Below are 14,693 nucleotides of genomic sequence, written 5' to 3'. Positions count from 1 at the left end.
TTGAGATGATTGAATTGATTGTTGTTTGCTACTTGTCTTCTCTGACTGCGAAGCTCTAATAAGGCAAGGGCCGTGTCTCCTGTACCCACCATATGCCTGTCAGGGCTTTGTTCACTGTATAATAAGCACTTAGCGTTCGCTGTCTGTGGCGAGGCAGAAAGTGTCATTAGGTGATGTTGGAGAATCCGGAACCAGCAGGTCCTGATTATAAGTACTTCCTGAATTATTGAGCATATCAGTCCTCCTGTGTTCTATAGGTTAAGGAATCAGGTCTCTTCCCCTTCCTGTGATGGCTGCTTATCATCTTTTCTTCCTGTAGGTGCCAGGGATTTGGCCTGCTTTTGTCTCGTTTTACTATTCTGTTTTCCCTCTCAGGTTTCTTGCTTACTGGGTTGGCAGCTATATAAACCAGCTGGTTCTCCGCTATCCCTTCTCCCCTGCTCTGTCCTGTTATGTTTATATATTCCTTAAAAGTATTTTAAAGAAGATTTTTACTACTCTGTTAATGGAGAAGTAGAAAGACCGATTAAAAAATAATTAGTGAGATTACGTTGTTCCCAGAAGTCTTTCAAGTTTGTATAGTTATTCCTAAACTCCTATTTTGCATACCTTTCAACGCATCTGCTATAGCTTATTTATTTAGGGCAGACCTTTGTAATCTGTCCTCTGTGGAGCAATCATTTTCTACTGTTTTTTTTTTTTTTTTTTTTTTTTTTAACATGACCCATAGTAAGAAATAGATTTTAAATTTGTGACCTGGCATGTATACACGTTTTTGTGTGTGTATGTATTAATATATACACATATGTGTGTGCGTGTGTGTGTATATATATATATATATATATAAAACTGAACATAAATTTCAGTAATATTTATGTATAATAAAATAAAAACATATCAAAGTTAATGTCATATATAGTCTCGATCTAGTTAATAATTGCCCCTTAATAAGTTCTTTCCCCACCAGGACAAGTAAGGATAATGCTCATCTTGTAAACTGTGTGGGATCGGATGTGGGGTGTGAGGGAGAAGGGGAAGCGAATGTAATCCCAAGATGTATACCTGGCGAGTCAGACGGCTGTTTGTCCCTCTGTTGGTGGACCAAGGGGAAGGGAACTCTGTTGATACATGAAGCTGGAGAGCCACTCAAAAGGAAGTACTCTCTGTAGAACTGGTAGGACTTGGTTCAATCAAGAGAGCAGTTTGTCTCTTCTTCGCACTGAACACGCACCTTCTGCAGGCTCTGTTGATGTGACATTGTGATAGTAAAAGAGAGTGGAAATTGTCAGTTAAAGAATTTATTGTAACATGAGTATTGCTCGGTAAATCACGTGACTTTTTCTCTTGCAGCATTATCAACTTGGAGACATTTTTAGGCTGACGGGTTAGCCCCTTCTTACGATGTGACATTATCCTGGGTCTAGCAGCCATAGGTTAGGTTTGGGCTTAGAAGTCATAGGTTGGAATCTGACCTGGCTCTAATCTTCAGTAGTTGGTTGACTTTGGGTAGGTTGCTTCCCATCCGCGGCCACTCCCCCCCCCCCCCACCTCGGTTTTCCTCATTTGTAAAGTAAGGATAGAAATATATTGCTCCTACATCATGAAGATTATTGTGATTATGTGAAGTGTCTTGCCTGGCACATAGTAGATCCTTAAAAGTTAATTTCACTTTTACTCTTTGTCTGGTGCTATTAAAAAATACAATATGTTTCTATGATTCTAAGCATAATGACTAAGCAAGGTTGAATGGTTCCCTAACTATATAAACCTTTTAGATTGATACTTTGAAGGTATAACGTTATTAAGGATTCAATTTTATGGTGCTAACATATGAAAATATGCCACATTTGGAAGATTACTGATATTGTGGGCTGGTATTGTGCATCTTCTGCTTTAGATTCCTGAGTCATCTTTGTCTTAAAAGAAGGTTTTGTCTTTCTTGGAAGTTTAATTCCCTGAGCTCATCATTTAATTTATTTTGCTGTATTCCTTGAAACAAATCGTTAAATGATTTACTTTGGGTAAAGAAATAATTAAATTTCAACTACGTGAAGTTTACTTTTCATTGCAAACTCAAAACAAGGCCTGTAAGGCATCTGCTTCCTTGTTATAAACTCAAACACATTATCGACAGCTTCTGTGTTATATTTTTGAGTTTGAAATGAGAGCTGCTAGGATTAGGATCACAGACTGTGTGTATACAAATCATTTAAGATCCTACACGAAGTTTAACAGCAGCGAAGCTAGAGTTCTCCGATTAATTTCCTCTAGTAGTGATTGATCGTGTTATGTCATCAGTTTTTGGATAGCTTCCCTTCCTTCTCCTCTGCCTTTCTCCAGTGGTTTAGGATCCAAATACACAGTGAGGGTTGGCCAACTAGGAAAAGAAATAGGAGTTTTTGCTATATTGTTAGAATGCTTAGTGTGTGCATCTGTCTTCCTCATTAGATTTTGAGCCCTTAGAAGGTTGAGGCAAGGTGGTATTGTCAGTCTCCGGATCTCTTCTAAACATGTGGCTCTATTCTTTGTGGAAGGGTATGGGTTTCTTTTTCTTTCTTTCTTTTTCTTTTTTTAAACATTTATTCATTTTTGAGAGCCAGAGACAGAGTGTAAGCAGCGGAGGGACAGAGAGAGAGGGAGACACAGAATCCGAAGCAGGCTCCAGGCTCTGAGCTGTTAGCGCAGAGCCCGACGCAGGGCTCAAACCCACGAACCGTGAGATCGTGACCCGAGTTGAAGTCAGACACCTAACTGACTGAGCCACCCAGGTGCCCCAGGGCATGTGTTTCTTAAACTAGCACAGATAGTCTTATTTTTGGAGACCCAAGATAATGTTCGTGAAAGTGGTTTGGGCAATACAATATATTAAGAATTTCTGGTCCTTTTTTTTTTTTTTTTTTCTCTATAATGGTGAGGAAATACATTTTTTTCAAACTTTATTTTCTCCTATATAACATAAAATCTGTGGGAGATAAGCTTAGGAAACCCCTGGGCTTACACCAATGGGTTGACAAGGCATAAAGAAATATAGTCATAAAATGCTCACACCTGAGTTTAGGTAAACCAGACTGGCACCCCAATAATAGGGGGGTGCAAAGGTGCCAGGATTAGGGAGGTGCAATGGCACCCCAAAATAGAGGGGTTGCAGAGCCCGTAAAATAGGGAGAGGCAAAGGCCTAAAGTAGAAATGGCACAAAGGTGCCCAATACATAGGTATATGAAATAAACAAGATTAGATATTCAGGATGGAGGTACCCCCAATTTAGTACTAAAGCAGAAAAGCTGCTTTCACAGAAGAATAGGGCCAGGTTAGGTAAATTGGTGAATTGGAGTATGGACCACTGTGCTGCAGGCAAAGCAGCCCAGAGTGGAGATGGTAAATGAAAGAAAAGTTGCCTTATCAACCCTGAGGTTACTCCTCGTATCTGTCTCATCCTCTAGGCTAGCTAAGATAAACAGAAGTGCTGCCTCATGTCTGCTCTTTTTTTTTTTAATTTTATTTTTAATTTTTTAAAATTTACATCCAAATTAGTTAGCATATAGTGCGACAGTGATTTCAGGAGTAGATTCCTTAGTGCCCTTTACCCATTTAGCCCATCCCCCCTCCCACAACCCCTCCCATAACCCTCAACTTGTTTTCCATATTTATGAGTCTCTTCTGTTGTGTCCCCCTCCCTGTTTTTATATTATACTTATCTTTCTCTGACTGACCTTACCCTTCAGTTCCATCCACGTAGTTGCAAATGGCAAGATTTCATTCTTTTTGATTGCCAAGTAATACTCCATTGTGTGTGTGTGTGTGTGTGTGTGTATATATATATATATATATATATATATACACACACACCACATTTTCTTTATCCATTCATCCATCGGTGGACATTTGGGCTCTTTCCATACTTTGGCTATTGTCAATAGTGCTGCTGTAAACATGGGGGTGCCTGTGTCCCTTCGAAACAGCACACCTGTATCCCGTGGATAAATGCCTAGTAGTGCAATTGCTGGGTCGTAGGGTAGTTCTATTTTTAGTTTTTTGAGGAATCTCCATACTGTTTTCCAGAGTGGCTGCACCGGCTTGCATTGCCATGGTCTTTTTTTTGATTTCCCACAAATGATCACTCTGTTTCCCTCCAGCGTCATCGAGGATCAGCTTTTTTTGAAATCATATGTTTTAAAAAGCATTACACAACCTAGTTTAGTTATACAGTTTCTCTAGTAATTCTCCACAGCTTAGGGGCAGGAATGGGACGGAGAACACGGATGGATGAGTTTGGTATTGGCTGGAGGCACAGGTTGGAAGAGAGAGGCAGTGTCGTGCATGGGTTTTGGAGTTGTACAGTCTGGGTAACTCTGTGCGGTAATCTTTCTAAATCCTACTTACCTCATCTATAAAATGGAGCGAATAAAAGCACCTAATCGACCTCATGAGATTGTGAGAGTTAAATAATACGACTGCGGGTGAGGAGCTCATTGACCATAATGCCTGGCAGGCAGAGTATTAGATACTATGTTTGTTGTTGCTGCCACGGAGGAGGAGAATTGAAGAAGGAGGTGATTGGTGACAGTGTACGTAGTTGGAGTAACAGCCAGGCAGGTTCAGGCTGGGGAGAAAGAAAGAGACACTAGGAGAAATATTAGAAACTGGAGAATTAGAAGGAATCGATGAGTTAGAAGTGGGATGAGGGTGAAAAATGGATTTAGCAATAGAGAAATAGAAAAGTAAGAGTTTATGGGCAGCAAGTGAGATCCCAGGGTTTGAGACTCTCTTAGAGACGAGCATTTCTAGGTAAGGGTGTAAGATCCAGCCTGTGACCATGGCTGCTGATGTGAAGTGGAGACAAATTCAGTTTAAATCAACAAATATTTATGGAGATTTTCCTGCATGCTAGATATTGTGCTAAGAATTGGAGAATGTAAAATTTGGGCGGAATCTCATTGGATTAGAGGGGGTCAAGAACTGGCTGTTTGCTATTCCCCTGAATGCTAAGGTTACCCAAGACAATGGCACGGTGACCATTGGTGACCAGGAAGACTGAAACTATTACACCAAAAAATGCTTGAGTGGATTGGCTTGTTTTTCATTGGTTGAAGATGGGACTATAAATGGCTCTTTATAATAGGCGCATCTCCCAGTGGGACTACGATAATTAGTAACATTAATTTAGAATTTAGAAGATAGCTGTCCTAAATTCATTTATTTAACTAGTCTTTTTTTTTCCTTCCTCTTTCCTTTTTAGCCACTAGTGTATATATTAGATGATTAACCCAGTTCTTTTTAGTTTTAGGGGAATGGTTTGCTGAGTGGGCTTGTGTCCTCTTTGTTTCGGAGTGAGTATTCTAGAAAGGGAACATGTGCCAAAGAATTGCACAACTGGGGCAAGGAGGAACAGCTCATTTTGTAGCCAGGATGATGGTTCCTTGTGCCTTTCAGTTGAAAGTTGTAGGTTTTGAAGTCTAGGAATCTTACTTTGTAAAAAAAAAAAATTATAACATCGATGAAACATTTATTTTAAAATTACATATCCTATATCAATAAACCGAATTTTATGCTGGTGACTTAAATCTGATTGTCTTTGGGCTCGTTCCAATCAGTGAGGCTCGCATAGATCCACGCATATGTGGTTTATTCATCCGGTGACCAGAGTCAGCAGGGGACAGTGGCAGGTGCACAGCACCCAAGACATTTCCCGGCATGCAAGCTCAGTATCTCACTTTAGTATCTGGCCAAGTCTACTCTTGGCTGCGTCTCCTGTGTCTGATCCACATCCCCGTCCCACACTTCTCCGCGTGCTTGTCTCTAATGCGCATTTGAGTAGACTTCATGTTACTCCACGGCGGCTAACTGTTGGCCGCCACGTCACTTGGAACACCCTTACTGTGAAGAGGAGCCCTGGTGCCAGGACTGACGGCGGCGGTGAACAAATTACTCCACATCAGAAGGGCCTTCTGCTTCCTTTGGGCAGACCGCGGCTGTGCCCTTGGTTTATTTCACTCAGCGAGTCTAAAAAATGTGAAGGATTTTGCAGTGTCCTCTTTTTATCGTTATTATTTTTTTGAATTTTTAATTCTTTCTCTATCATGGTAGCTCTCCTGGTTTTGTCTCCAGAGCAGCAGCATCAGCATCACCTGGGAACTTGTTAGAAATCAGGTTCTCAGGCCTCACCAGGATCTACTGAATCCTCATCCCTGAATGGAAGGGCTTAGTTTTAACAGGTGCCCCAGGGGGATTCTGGTACACGGTAAAGTTTGGGAACCACTGCTCTAGCATATTGTGGTTACCAACCCGTACACACTTCCTCGAGGTGTTTGACTTAATATATTCCTGCTGAGCTCACTGTATAAATTGGAAACATGAAATCACCAGTGTTGGAAGTCAGTAATATCTAATGTTGGCAACCTCGTATGGTTCAGCTAATAGTTACTTTGTGTAAAGTAGGGTTTCTTACACATTTTTCTCCTTGAGCGGGAGAAGGGGCAGACATAAGTTATCTGTAGAAATTAAATTTAGATTTTATGTGTGTTAGAGATGGTGGTGCTTACAATGGGGGGTCACTTTCTTTGTATGTTTTCTCACGTCCTATTTACGGTAAGCAGTGTTACCTGTAGGCTGTTAGTTTGGTTTTCTAATACCTCACTGCTCTCAAAATGTAATGGCAATCTGATTTTATTTCTGAGTAACTTGGTGATGTTGCCAAAGGATTTTCTTTTGCTTTAAAGTCCGGCACATCTCAGTGTTGGTTATGCTAGATTGATTTTCTCAGGTAAATGGTGTGCTCTTTTGAATCTTTTTTTTGTTCAAAAGAAGTTTTATAATTTTTTCTTTTTGAAACACATCCCTTACTTTGGATTTTTTCTTTGGGGACTCCTATTAAAAGTAGGAGTTGGGTCTTCTTTGCCTATCTTTTATATCGCTTTCTCTCAAATCTTTTTCATCTTCTTGTACTTAAAATTTTTTCTTCTTTCTCCCTTGTATTTTTCTGAAGGCATTATCTAATGTATTCATTCACCCTTGTGTTCTTTCTAGTTTAGTGTTTTCTGAAATATTTTCTTTCATTTCTTTCCTGAGTTCTGTCACCTGATTTTGAGTTTTCATAATTATGAATGACATGTTTTTTTCCCCATACCTTACACGTTTTCTTTCTTTCTTTTTTTCTTTTTTGCTTGCGGAGAAATAGTAGTTTATAGTTAGCTGTTTGTGGGCATGTCTGTCTTTCACTGTCTTTTTTTTTTTTTAATTTTTTTTTTAGTGTTTATTTATTTTTGAGACAGGGAGAGACAGAGCATGAATGGGGGAGGGTCAGAGAGAGCGGGAGACACAGGATCGGAAGCAGGCTCCAGGCTCTGAGCCGTCAGCCCAGAGCCGACGCGGGGCTTGAACTCACAGACCGTGAGATCATGACCTGAGCCAAAGTCGGAAGCTCAACCGACTGAGCCACCCAGGCGCCCCTCACTGTCTTTTTTTTAATGTTTGTTTATTTTTCAGAGTTGGGGGGAGGGGGCAGAGAGAGAGGGAGACAGGATCCCAAGCGGGCTCTGCGCTGACAGCAGAGAGACTGATGTGGGGTTCAAGCTCACAGACCTCGAGATCATGACCTGAGCTGAAATCAAGAGTTGGATGCTTAAGCCGCTGAACTACCCAGGCACCCCTTAGGGTAGTTTTTCTAATTTCAGGATTCTAGAGCTCCCTCATATATTTCTAGCTTGTGTTCAAAATAGGATGCCTTACTTTCTGAGGTTTCTGGGCTCCATGTCTCTACATTTATTTGGACCTTGTCTTCTCTTTGTGATCTGTTTCTATTTTGTTGAGTTCAGATTCTATTTCCTAGAATTTTTCTTCAGTGTGGGCCTTTGTTCTAGATGTTTTGAGAACTCATAAGGATAAGACTGAGTGAGCTCTTTCAGGCATTATTATTGGCACATTGAGCTCATTAGGCACTGGCTATTCAAAATCGTTCATAGTTTTAGCTGCTGTCCATATGTGCATGTGTCTTGGGTTTGTGTGGGAAATCTTATCACTTGGTTATGTTGTTGTGCATGAATTTTTTTATTTTACTCTCCTAGTTGCTCTGTTTTTATGGTGAATTCAGGAAAATTTTAAAAACTGTCTACTGCTGCCGTCTTCCTAGGTGGCCTTCTATCAGTCTTTTTGTATTTATATCCTTTATTTTGTACAGATTTAATGAAGTATTATTAGCATGCAAAGAGCTGCACATATTTAAAATGCAGTCTGATGAGTTTTGTCATAGGTATGTGCCCATGAAATCTTCACCATGATCAAGATAATAAAACTGTCCGTCACCCTTGAAACTTTTCTCATGCCCCTTGGTAATCCCAACTTCATTTTTTCCCCCATTGTCTGAGCAATGGCTGATCTGCTTTCTGTCCCTATAGTTTAATGTGCAATCCCTGTAATTTTATATGAACGGAATCATACAGTAGTATGGGTTGTTTTTAACACGGCTTCGTTCATCCAGCATAATTGTTTTGAAATTCATCCATGTTGTGTGTATCAATAGTTCATTCCTTTTTGTTGCTAATAGTATTCTGCTGTATAGATATGTTAGAATTTGGTTATCTGCCTGCCCTTTTAGTGAGCATTTGGGTCGTTTCATTCAGTTTTTGTCTGTTACAAATAAAGCCGTGAGAAGTATTCGTGTTCCGGTGTTTCTGTGAATACATGCGTTTGTTTCTCTTGAGTGTAAATACCTAAGAGTGGAAAATCTAGGTTGTTTGGTAGGCGTACGTATAAGCTTTTAAGAGATTGTCAGACTTTCCCAAAGTAGTTGTACCGTTTCCCATTTCCATTGGTAGTAGATGAGAGTTCTTACTCTTGCCAACGTTTGGTATGTTCAGTCTTTATAAATGTAGTCATTCTGGTGGATGTGCAGTGGTATCTTTTGTGGTTGTAATTTGAATTTACCTAGTGATTAGTTTTGTTGAGCACCTTTTTGATGTGATTGTTTGCCATTTGTATAGTTTCTTTGGTGAAGTTTTGAAACCTTTTGTCTGTTTTTTATTGGATGTTCTTTTTGTTTTGTTTTGGATGTTCTTATTGTTATTTAGTTTGAGTGCTTTGTATATTCTGGGTAGAAGTTGTGGTTGGAGATATATCTTGCAGATATTTTATGCCAGTCTGTGGCTTGCCTTTTTGTTTTTGTGACAGTGCCTTTGAAAAGCAAATGTTGTTAATTTTGACGAAGTTCTTTTTATTTTTTTCTTTTATAATTTATGTCTTTTGTGTCCTATTTAGGAAGTATTTGTCAAACCCAAGGTCACTAAGATTTTCTGCTAAGTTTTCCTTTAGAAGTTTTATAGTATTGGCTCTTTTGTTTTAAAAATGTTTGTTTGTTTTTGACAGAGAGAGAGAGAGAGAGAGACACAGCACGAGTGGGGGAGGGGCAGAGAGAGAGGGAGATCAGAATCCGAAGCAGGCTCCAGGCTCCAGGCTCCAAGCTATCAGCACAGAGCCCGACGCGGGGTTGGAACTCACAGACCGCGAGATTGTGACCTGAGCTGAAGTCGGACGCTCAACCCACTGAGCCACCCAGGCGCCCCAGTGTTGGCTCTCACATTCAAGCCTGTAATCCACGTTGAGTTAATTTTTTATATATTGCTTCAGGTTGGGGAGAGTTTCATTATGCTGTACATATGGTTATCCATTTGTTACAACATCATTTGTTGAAAAGATGATCAGTTTCCTCATTGAATCATCTTGTCACCTTTGTCAAAAATCAATCACTTATTTCAATTTGGGTCTATTTCCTGGACACTCTATTCTTTTTCATCGATCTACATGACTATCTTTATGCCAGTGCCATAGTATCTTGTTTATTGTCGCTTTATAATAAGTTGTGAAATAAGATAGTATTAGCTCTGCTACAACCTTGTTTGTATTCAAATTTGCTTTGATTATTTCAGATCCTTTGCATCTCCATATAAATTTTATTTTTGCTGTAGACGATCATGTTGTCTGTGAACAAAGCCAATTTGACTTTTTTCTTTGCAATCCATAAGCCTTTAATTTCTTTTTACTGCTTATTGCCCTGGCTCAACATAAACCTCCAACACAATGTTGAATAAATGTGGTAATGTGAACATCTTTCTCTTGTTCCCGATTAGGGAGAAAGCATTCATTCTTCTTCCATTAAGTATGATGTAAGCTGTTTTTCATAGGTGCCCTTTATCTGAAGGGCATTCTTCCTTTCATAGGATTTTTTCGTTTGCTGATAGTTTTAAATCACTAATGAATGCTAGATTTGTCAGATTTCTACATCTTTTGAGATGCTCATGTATTTATTTATTTTTTATTTTTTATTTTAAAAAAAAATTTCTTTTTTCAACATTTATTTATTTTTGGGACAGAGAGAGACAGAGCATGAACGGGCGAGGGGCAGAGAGAGAGGGAGACACAGAATCGGAAACAGGCTCCAGGCTCTGAGCCATCAGCCCAGAGCCTGACGCGGGGCTCGAACTCACGGACCGCGAGATCGTGACCTGGCTGAAGTCGGACGCTCAACTGACTGCGCCACCCAGGCGCCCCAGAGATGTTCATGTATTTAAAGAATTCTGTCGTATCGATTGATTTTTTAAAATAGAACTTTTTATTTTGAGATAATTACAGGTTTATATACTGTAGTAAGAAATAATACAGTGATCCCCACATACCCTTTACCTGGTTTCCCCCATAGGAACATCTTGAAAAACTATAGTACAATATCACAACCGGGATACTGATATTGATATGATCAAGATAGGTAAGATTTCTTTTTTTTTTTTTTAATTTTTTTTTCAACATTTTTAATTTATTTTTGGGACAGAGAGAGACAGAGCATGAACGGGGGAGGGGCAGAGAGAGAGGGAGACACAGAATCGGAAACAGGCTCCAGGCTCCGAGCCATCAGCCCAGAGCCTGATGCGGGGCTCGAACTCACGAACCGCGAGATCGTGACCTGGCTGAAGTCGGACGCTTAACCGACTGCGCCACCCAGGCGCCCCTAGATAGGTAAGATTTCTATCACTGTGTAGTTATGTTCATTTCTCTCCTACCCTATACCCATCTTTAACAAACCCTGGAAACCACTAATCTGGTTCTCCCTTTGTGTAATTTTTGTCTTTTCAAGAATTCAAGTTACTTTGCCTTTCCATATAAATTTTAGAAATATCTTGTCTATGTCTCCCAAAAATCTTGTTTAGATTTTTGATATAAATTGTGTTAAACTCATACTTTTGTTTTTCATTTTCCAAATGTAACGTATTTATAATTTCAGTGTTCATGTGTTGAATTTGGTCAAATGTTTTTTCTGCATTGATTGATATGATCATGCATATTGTTCTTCTTTAACCCATTAATATAATAGATTACACTGATTTTGGATAATGAACCAGCCTCGCATCCCTGGAGTAAAACCCATTTGATCATGGTTTATAATTTCTCCTTTTGCATGTTACTGTATTTTGTTTGCTAATATTTTGTTAAGAATTTTTGAATCTGAGGGGCACCTGGGTGGCTCAGTCAGTGAAGTGTCCAACTCTTTTTTTTTTTTTTAAGTATAATTTATTGTCAAGTTAGCTAACATACAGTGTATATAGTGTGCTCTTGTCTTTGGGAGTAGAGTCCCATGATTCATCGCTCACATAGAACAATCTAGTGCTCATCCCAACAAGTGCCCTCCTCAATGCTCATCACCCATTTTACCCTCTTCATGTCACCCCCCCCCAACCCTCAGTTTATTCTCTGTATTTAAGAGTCTCTTATGGTTTGCCTCCCTCTCTGTTTGAAACTATTTTTTCCCCTTCCGTTCCCCCATGGTCTTCTGTTAAGTTTCTTGAATTCCACATATGAATGAAAACATATGATATCTTTCTCTGACTTATTTCACTTAGCATAATATCCTTCAGTTCCATCCACGTTGTTGCAAATGGCAGGATTTCATTCTTTCTCATTGCCAAGTAGTATTCCTTTATGTATATAAACCACATCTTCTTTATCCATTCATCAGTTGATGGACACGAGCTCTTTCCATAATTTGGCTATTGTTGATAGTAAGTGTCCAACTTTGATGTCAGCTCAGGTCATGATCTCACTGCCCGTGAGATCAAGCCCTGCATTGGGCTATGTGCTGACCATGGCGTATGCTTGGGATTCTCTCTTCCCTCTCTTTCTGCCCTTCCCTCACTCATGCGCTATCTCTCTCTCTCTCTCTCTCTCTCAAAATAAATAAATAAACTTAAGTTTTTGCATCTGAAAAAAAAGTTAAAAAAAATTAAAAAAACAGTAAACAAAAAACCAACAGAGATTTAGTCTCTCATGGGTTTGGAGGCCAGAAGTCTGAAATCACTATCACCAAGTTGAAATGTGGGTGTCAGTGGGGCTTTAAGGAGAATCTGTTGTTTGCCTCTTCCAGCTTCTGGGGGTTGTTGGTATCCCCTGACTTGTGGTGGCATTGTTCCCGTCTCTGTTCTGTGATCAGATTTCTTTCTCCTGTTCTGTCTTCTCTGAGTGTGTCTTTTAAGGACAATTGTTATTGGGGTTATGGCCTAGTTGGATCATCCAGGATGGTCTCTTGGTCTCAAGATCCTTTTTCAAATTAAGATAACATTCACAGGTTCCAGGGTTAGGCTGCAGACATGTCTTATGGAAGGCCACCACTTGACCCACTAGAAGTACAGTTGATCCTTGAACAACACGAGTTTGAACTGCACAGGCCCGCTTATATGCAAAATTTTTTCAGTACATACCTTACAGTACTGTGAATGTATTTATCTCTTCCTTATGAGTTTATGAAGAATATTTTATTTTCTCTAGCTTACTTTATTATAAGATTATAGTATATAATATATATACAAAATATATGTTTATCAACTATTTATGTTATTGGTAAGGCTTCCAGTCAATAGTAGTTATGTTTTGGGGGAGTCAAAGTTATATGCCGATTTTTGACTGTGTTGGGGGAGGGCACTCCTAGCCTTCATGTTGTTCAAGGGGCACCTGTAGTATATGCAACTTTAATTTCCCTTTTTTGATCTTCTCATCTTGGCCTAGGTCCCCCATTTCACTCGCTACTCATTTCCTTTTTGGTTTTTTGTCTTTTAAAGTATTCACTTTGAGAGCGTCAAGGATAGTGAAAGGATTGTGCTGACCTATATTTCACTCCCATATTGCTACAGGGGGAAAGCTATTCTTCACAATGGGGCAGCTCCGGGTAGAATCAGAATATGCTTCTTCTTTTAAATTTTTTTTTTTTAACATTTATTTATTTTTGAGACAGAGAGAGACAGAGCATGAACGGGGGAGGGGCAGAGAGAGAGGGAGACACAGAATCGGAAGCAGGCTCCAGGCTCCGAGCCATCAGCCCAGAGCCTGACGCGGGGCTCGAACTCACGGACCGCGAGATCGTGACCTGAGCCGAAGTCAGACGCTCAACGGACTGAGCCACCCAGGCGCCCCAGAATATGCTTCTTCTTAACAGAACTTATTAAACTTGGCAGCCCATAAATATAATACTGTAAGAAGTCCTTTAAGAAACCATGTTGAGGTCTTACAGAGAATCAAAAAAGTTCTGTTTGAAGAGATAAGTAAAAATCATTTCAATTAACATGAATATCATGGCATCAGCAATTAATTAACACGTCAGTTGGTATCGGGTAAGAAAAAGGGGCATTTCCATATGAGGTGATGCCACATTTACTAGTATCTTTTTAATGCATATTTCAGGTACATGCACATGTTGCTTAGCTAATGCTTTAAAAACAAAGACTTTTCTGCACGGAAATTGTTTTTCAGAAGAATCTGAACACCCTTAACAAGGTAGTTAGGCCCGTAGAGTGTCACTGAGATTATTTTGGTAAAGGCTTAATGACCTAATGAATGTTATATCTAAAAGGTACTGTATAAATACATCTCACTGACTTTTAAGGAAACTGAATATATCTTTCAGAAGTTTCTGGCAACTCTTAGTGTCAGCCTAGTGCAACAGTGACTTCACTGTGCCAGAAAAAAGTTGTGTGAATCTGCAGTAGTCTATTTTGTTGCTATCCCTGCTCTTGTTATGGTTAATACTTAACCATGGTGAAAATTTACATCTCTGTATTTTTTTTAGAAAGTAGAGTAAACTGGCAGATCACAGGGAAAAATGAGGTAGAATTTTAAAGTAAGTATTTAAAAATTGCCTCAAGACTTTTAGATTTAAGACATGTATGTAGAGAGAGAATCACGTTTTAGCATAAGCGTGATTAATATCTTCATGTGTTTGTTATAAGATTTGCTTAATGAAATTTCGGTCTGGTTTTACTTTTATAACTAAATGCTGTGTTTCAAGTTTAAAACTTTGTCAAATGTCTGAGTGTTTATCATGAAAAGCAGATTAATCCCTGCCTTTTATGGTTGTAACCCAGGCATTTGGCTTGTAATTACAAATTTTAAATCTGTGTTTTCTTTGTAAGTGCTGGTCAAGATATCCAAGGAACAAGTGTGATTGCAAATCTTCCATTTTTGGTGCGACAGAATCCTGCTGAGACACTTCGGAGAGTCTTGCCGAAAGTTAGAGTAAGTTGGTACAAAATAAGATTCGAATTTACCGTTTTTCCAGTAGCACAGTTGTCGTTGTCAGGAAATTTCAGAGCTTTGGATGGCTGATCTTTTGTGCCTAATCGCGGAGTGGAGGACGCATTAATATACACATTTTGAATTATGA

General features: G+C 39.4%; 1 protein-coding gene across 5 annotated transcripts in view; it reads left to right on the top strand.

The window, feature by feature from the left end:
* PPP4R4 (protein phosphatase 4 regulatory subunit 4) overlaps nt 1-14,693 on the top strand; it is a 104,934-nt gene that overhangs the window by 21,831 nt on the left and 68,410 nt on the right. For 3 of the 5 annotated variants that reach the window (XM_086708897.1, XM_086708896.1, XM_086708895.1), the window contains exon 3: nt 14,443-14,545. The exons of the other annotated variants lie outside the window; for them this stretch is intronic. In XM_086708897.1, the coding sequence (XP_086565023.1) occupies nt 14,443-14,545 (103 nt within the window). The remainder of the gene's footprint in view (nt 1-14,442; nt 14,546-14,693) is intronic. 5 annotated transcript variants of the gene reach the window in all.

Source organism: Puma concolor, chromosome B3, assembly GCF_028749965.1.
Source record: "Puma concolor isolate L17-30 chromosome B3, mPumCon1.1.hap2, whole genome shotgun sequence".
Lineage (NCBI taxonomy): Eukaryota > Metazoa > Chordata > Mammalia > Carnivora > Felidae > Puma > Puma concolor.
This window is presented reverse-complemented; position numbering and strand designations above follow the sequence as displayed.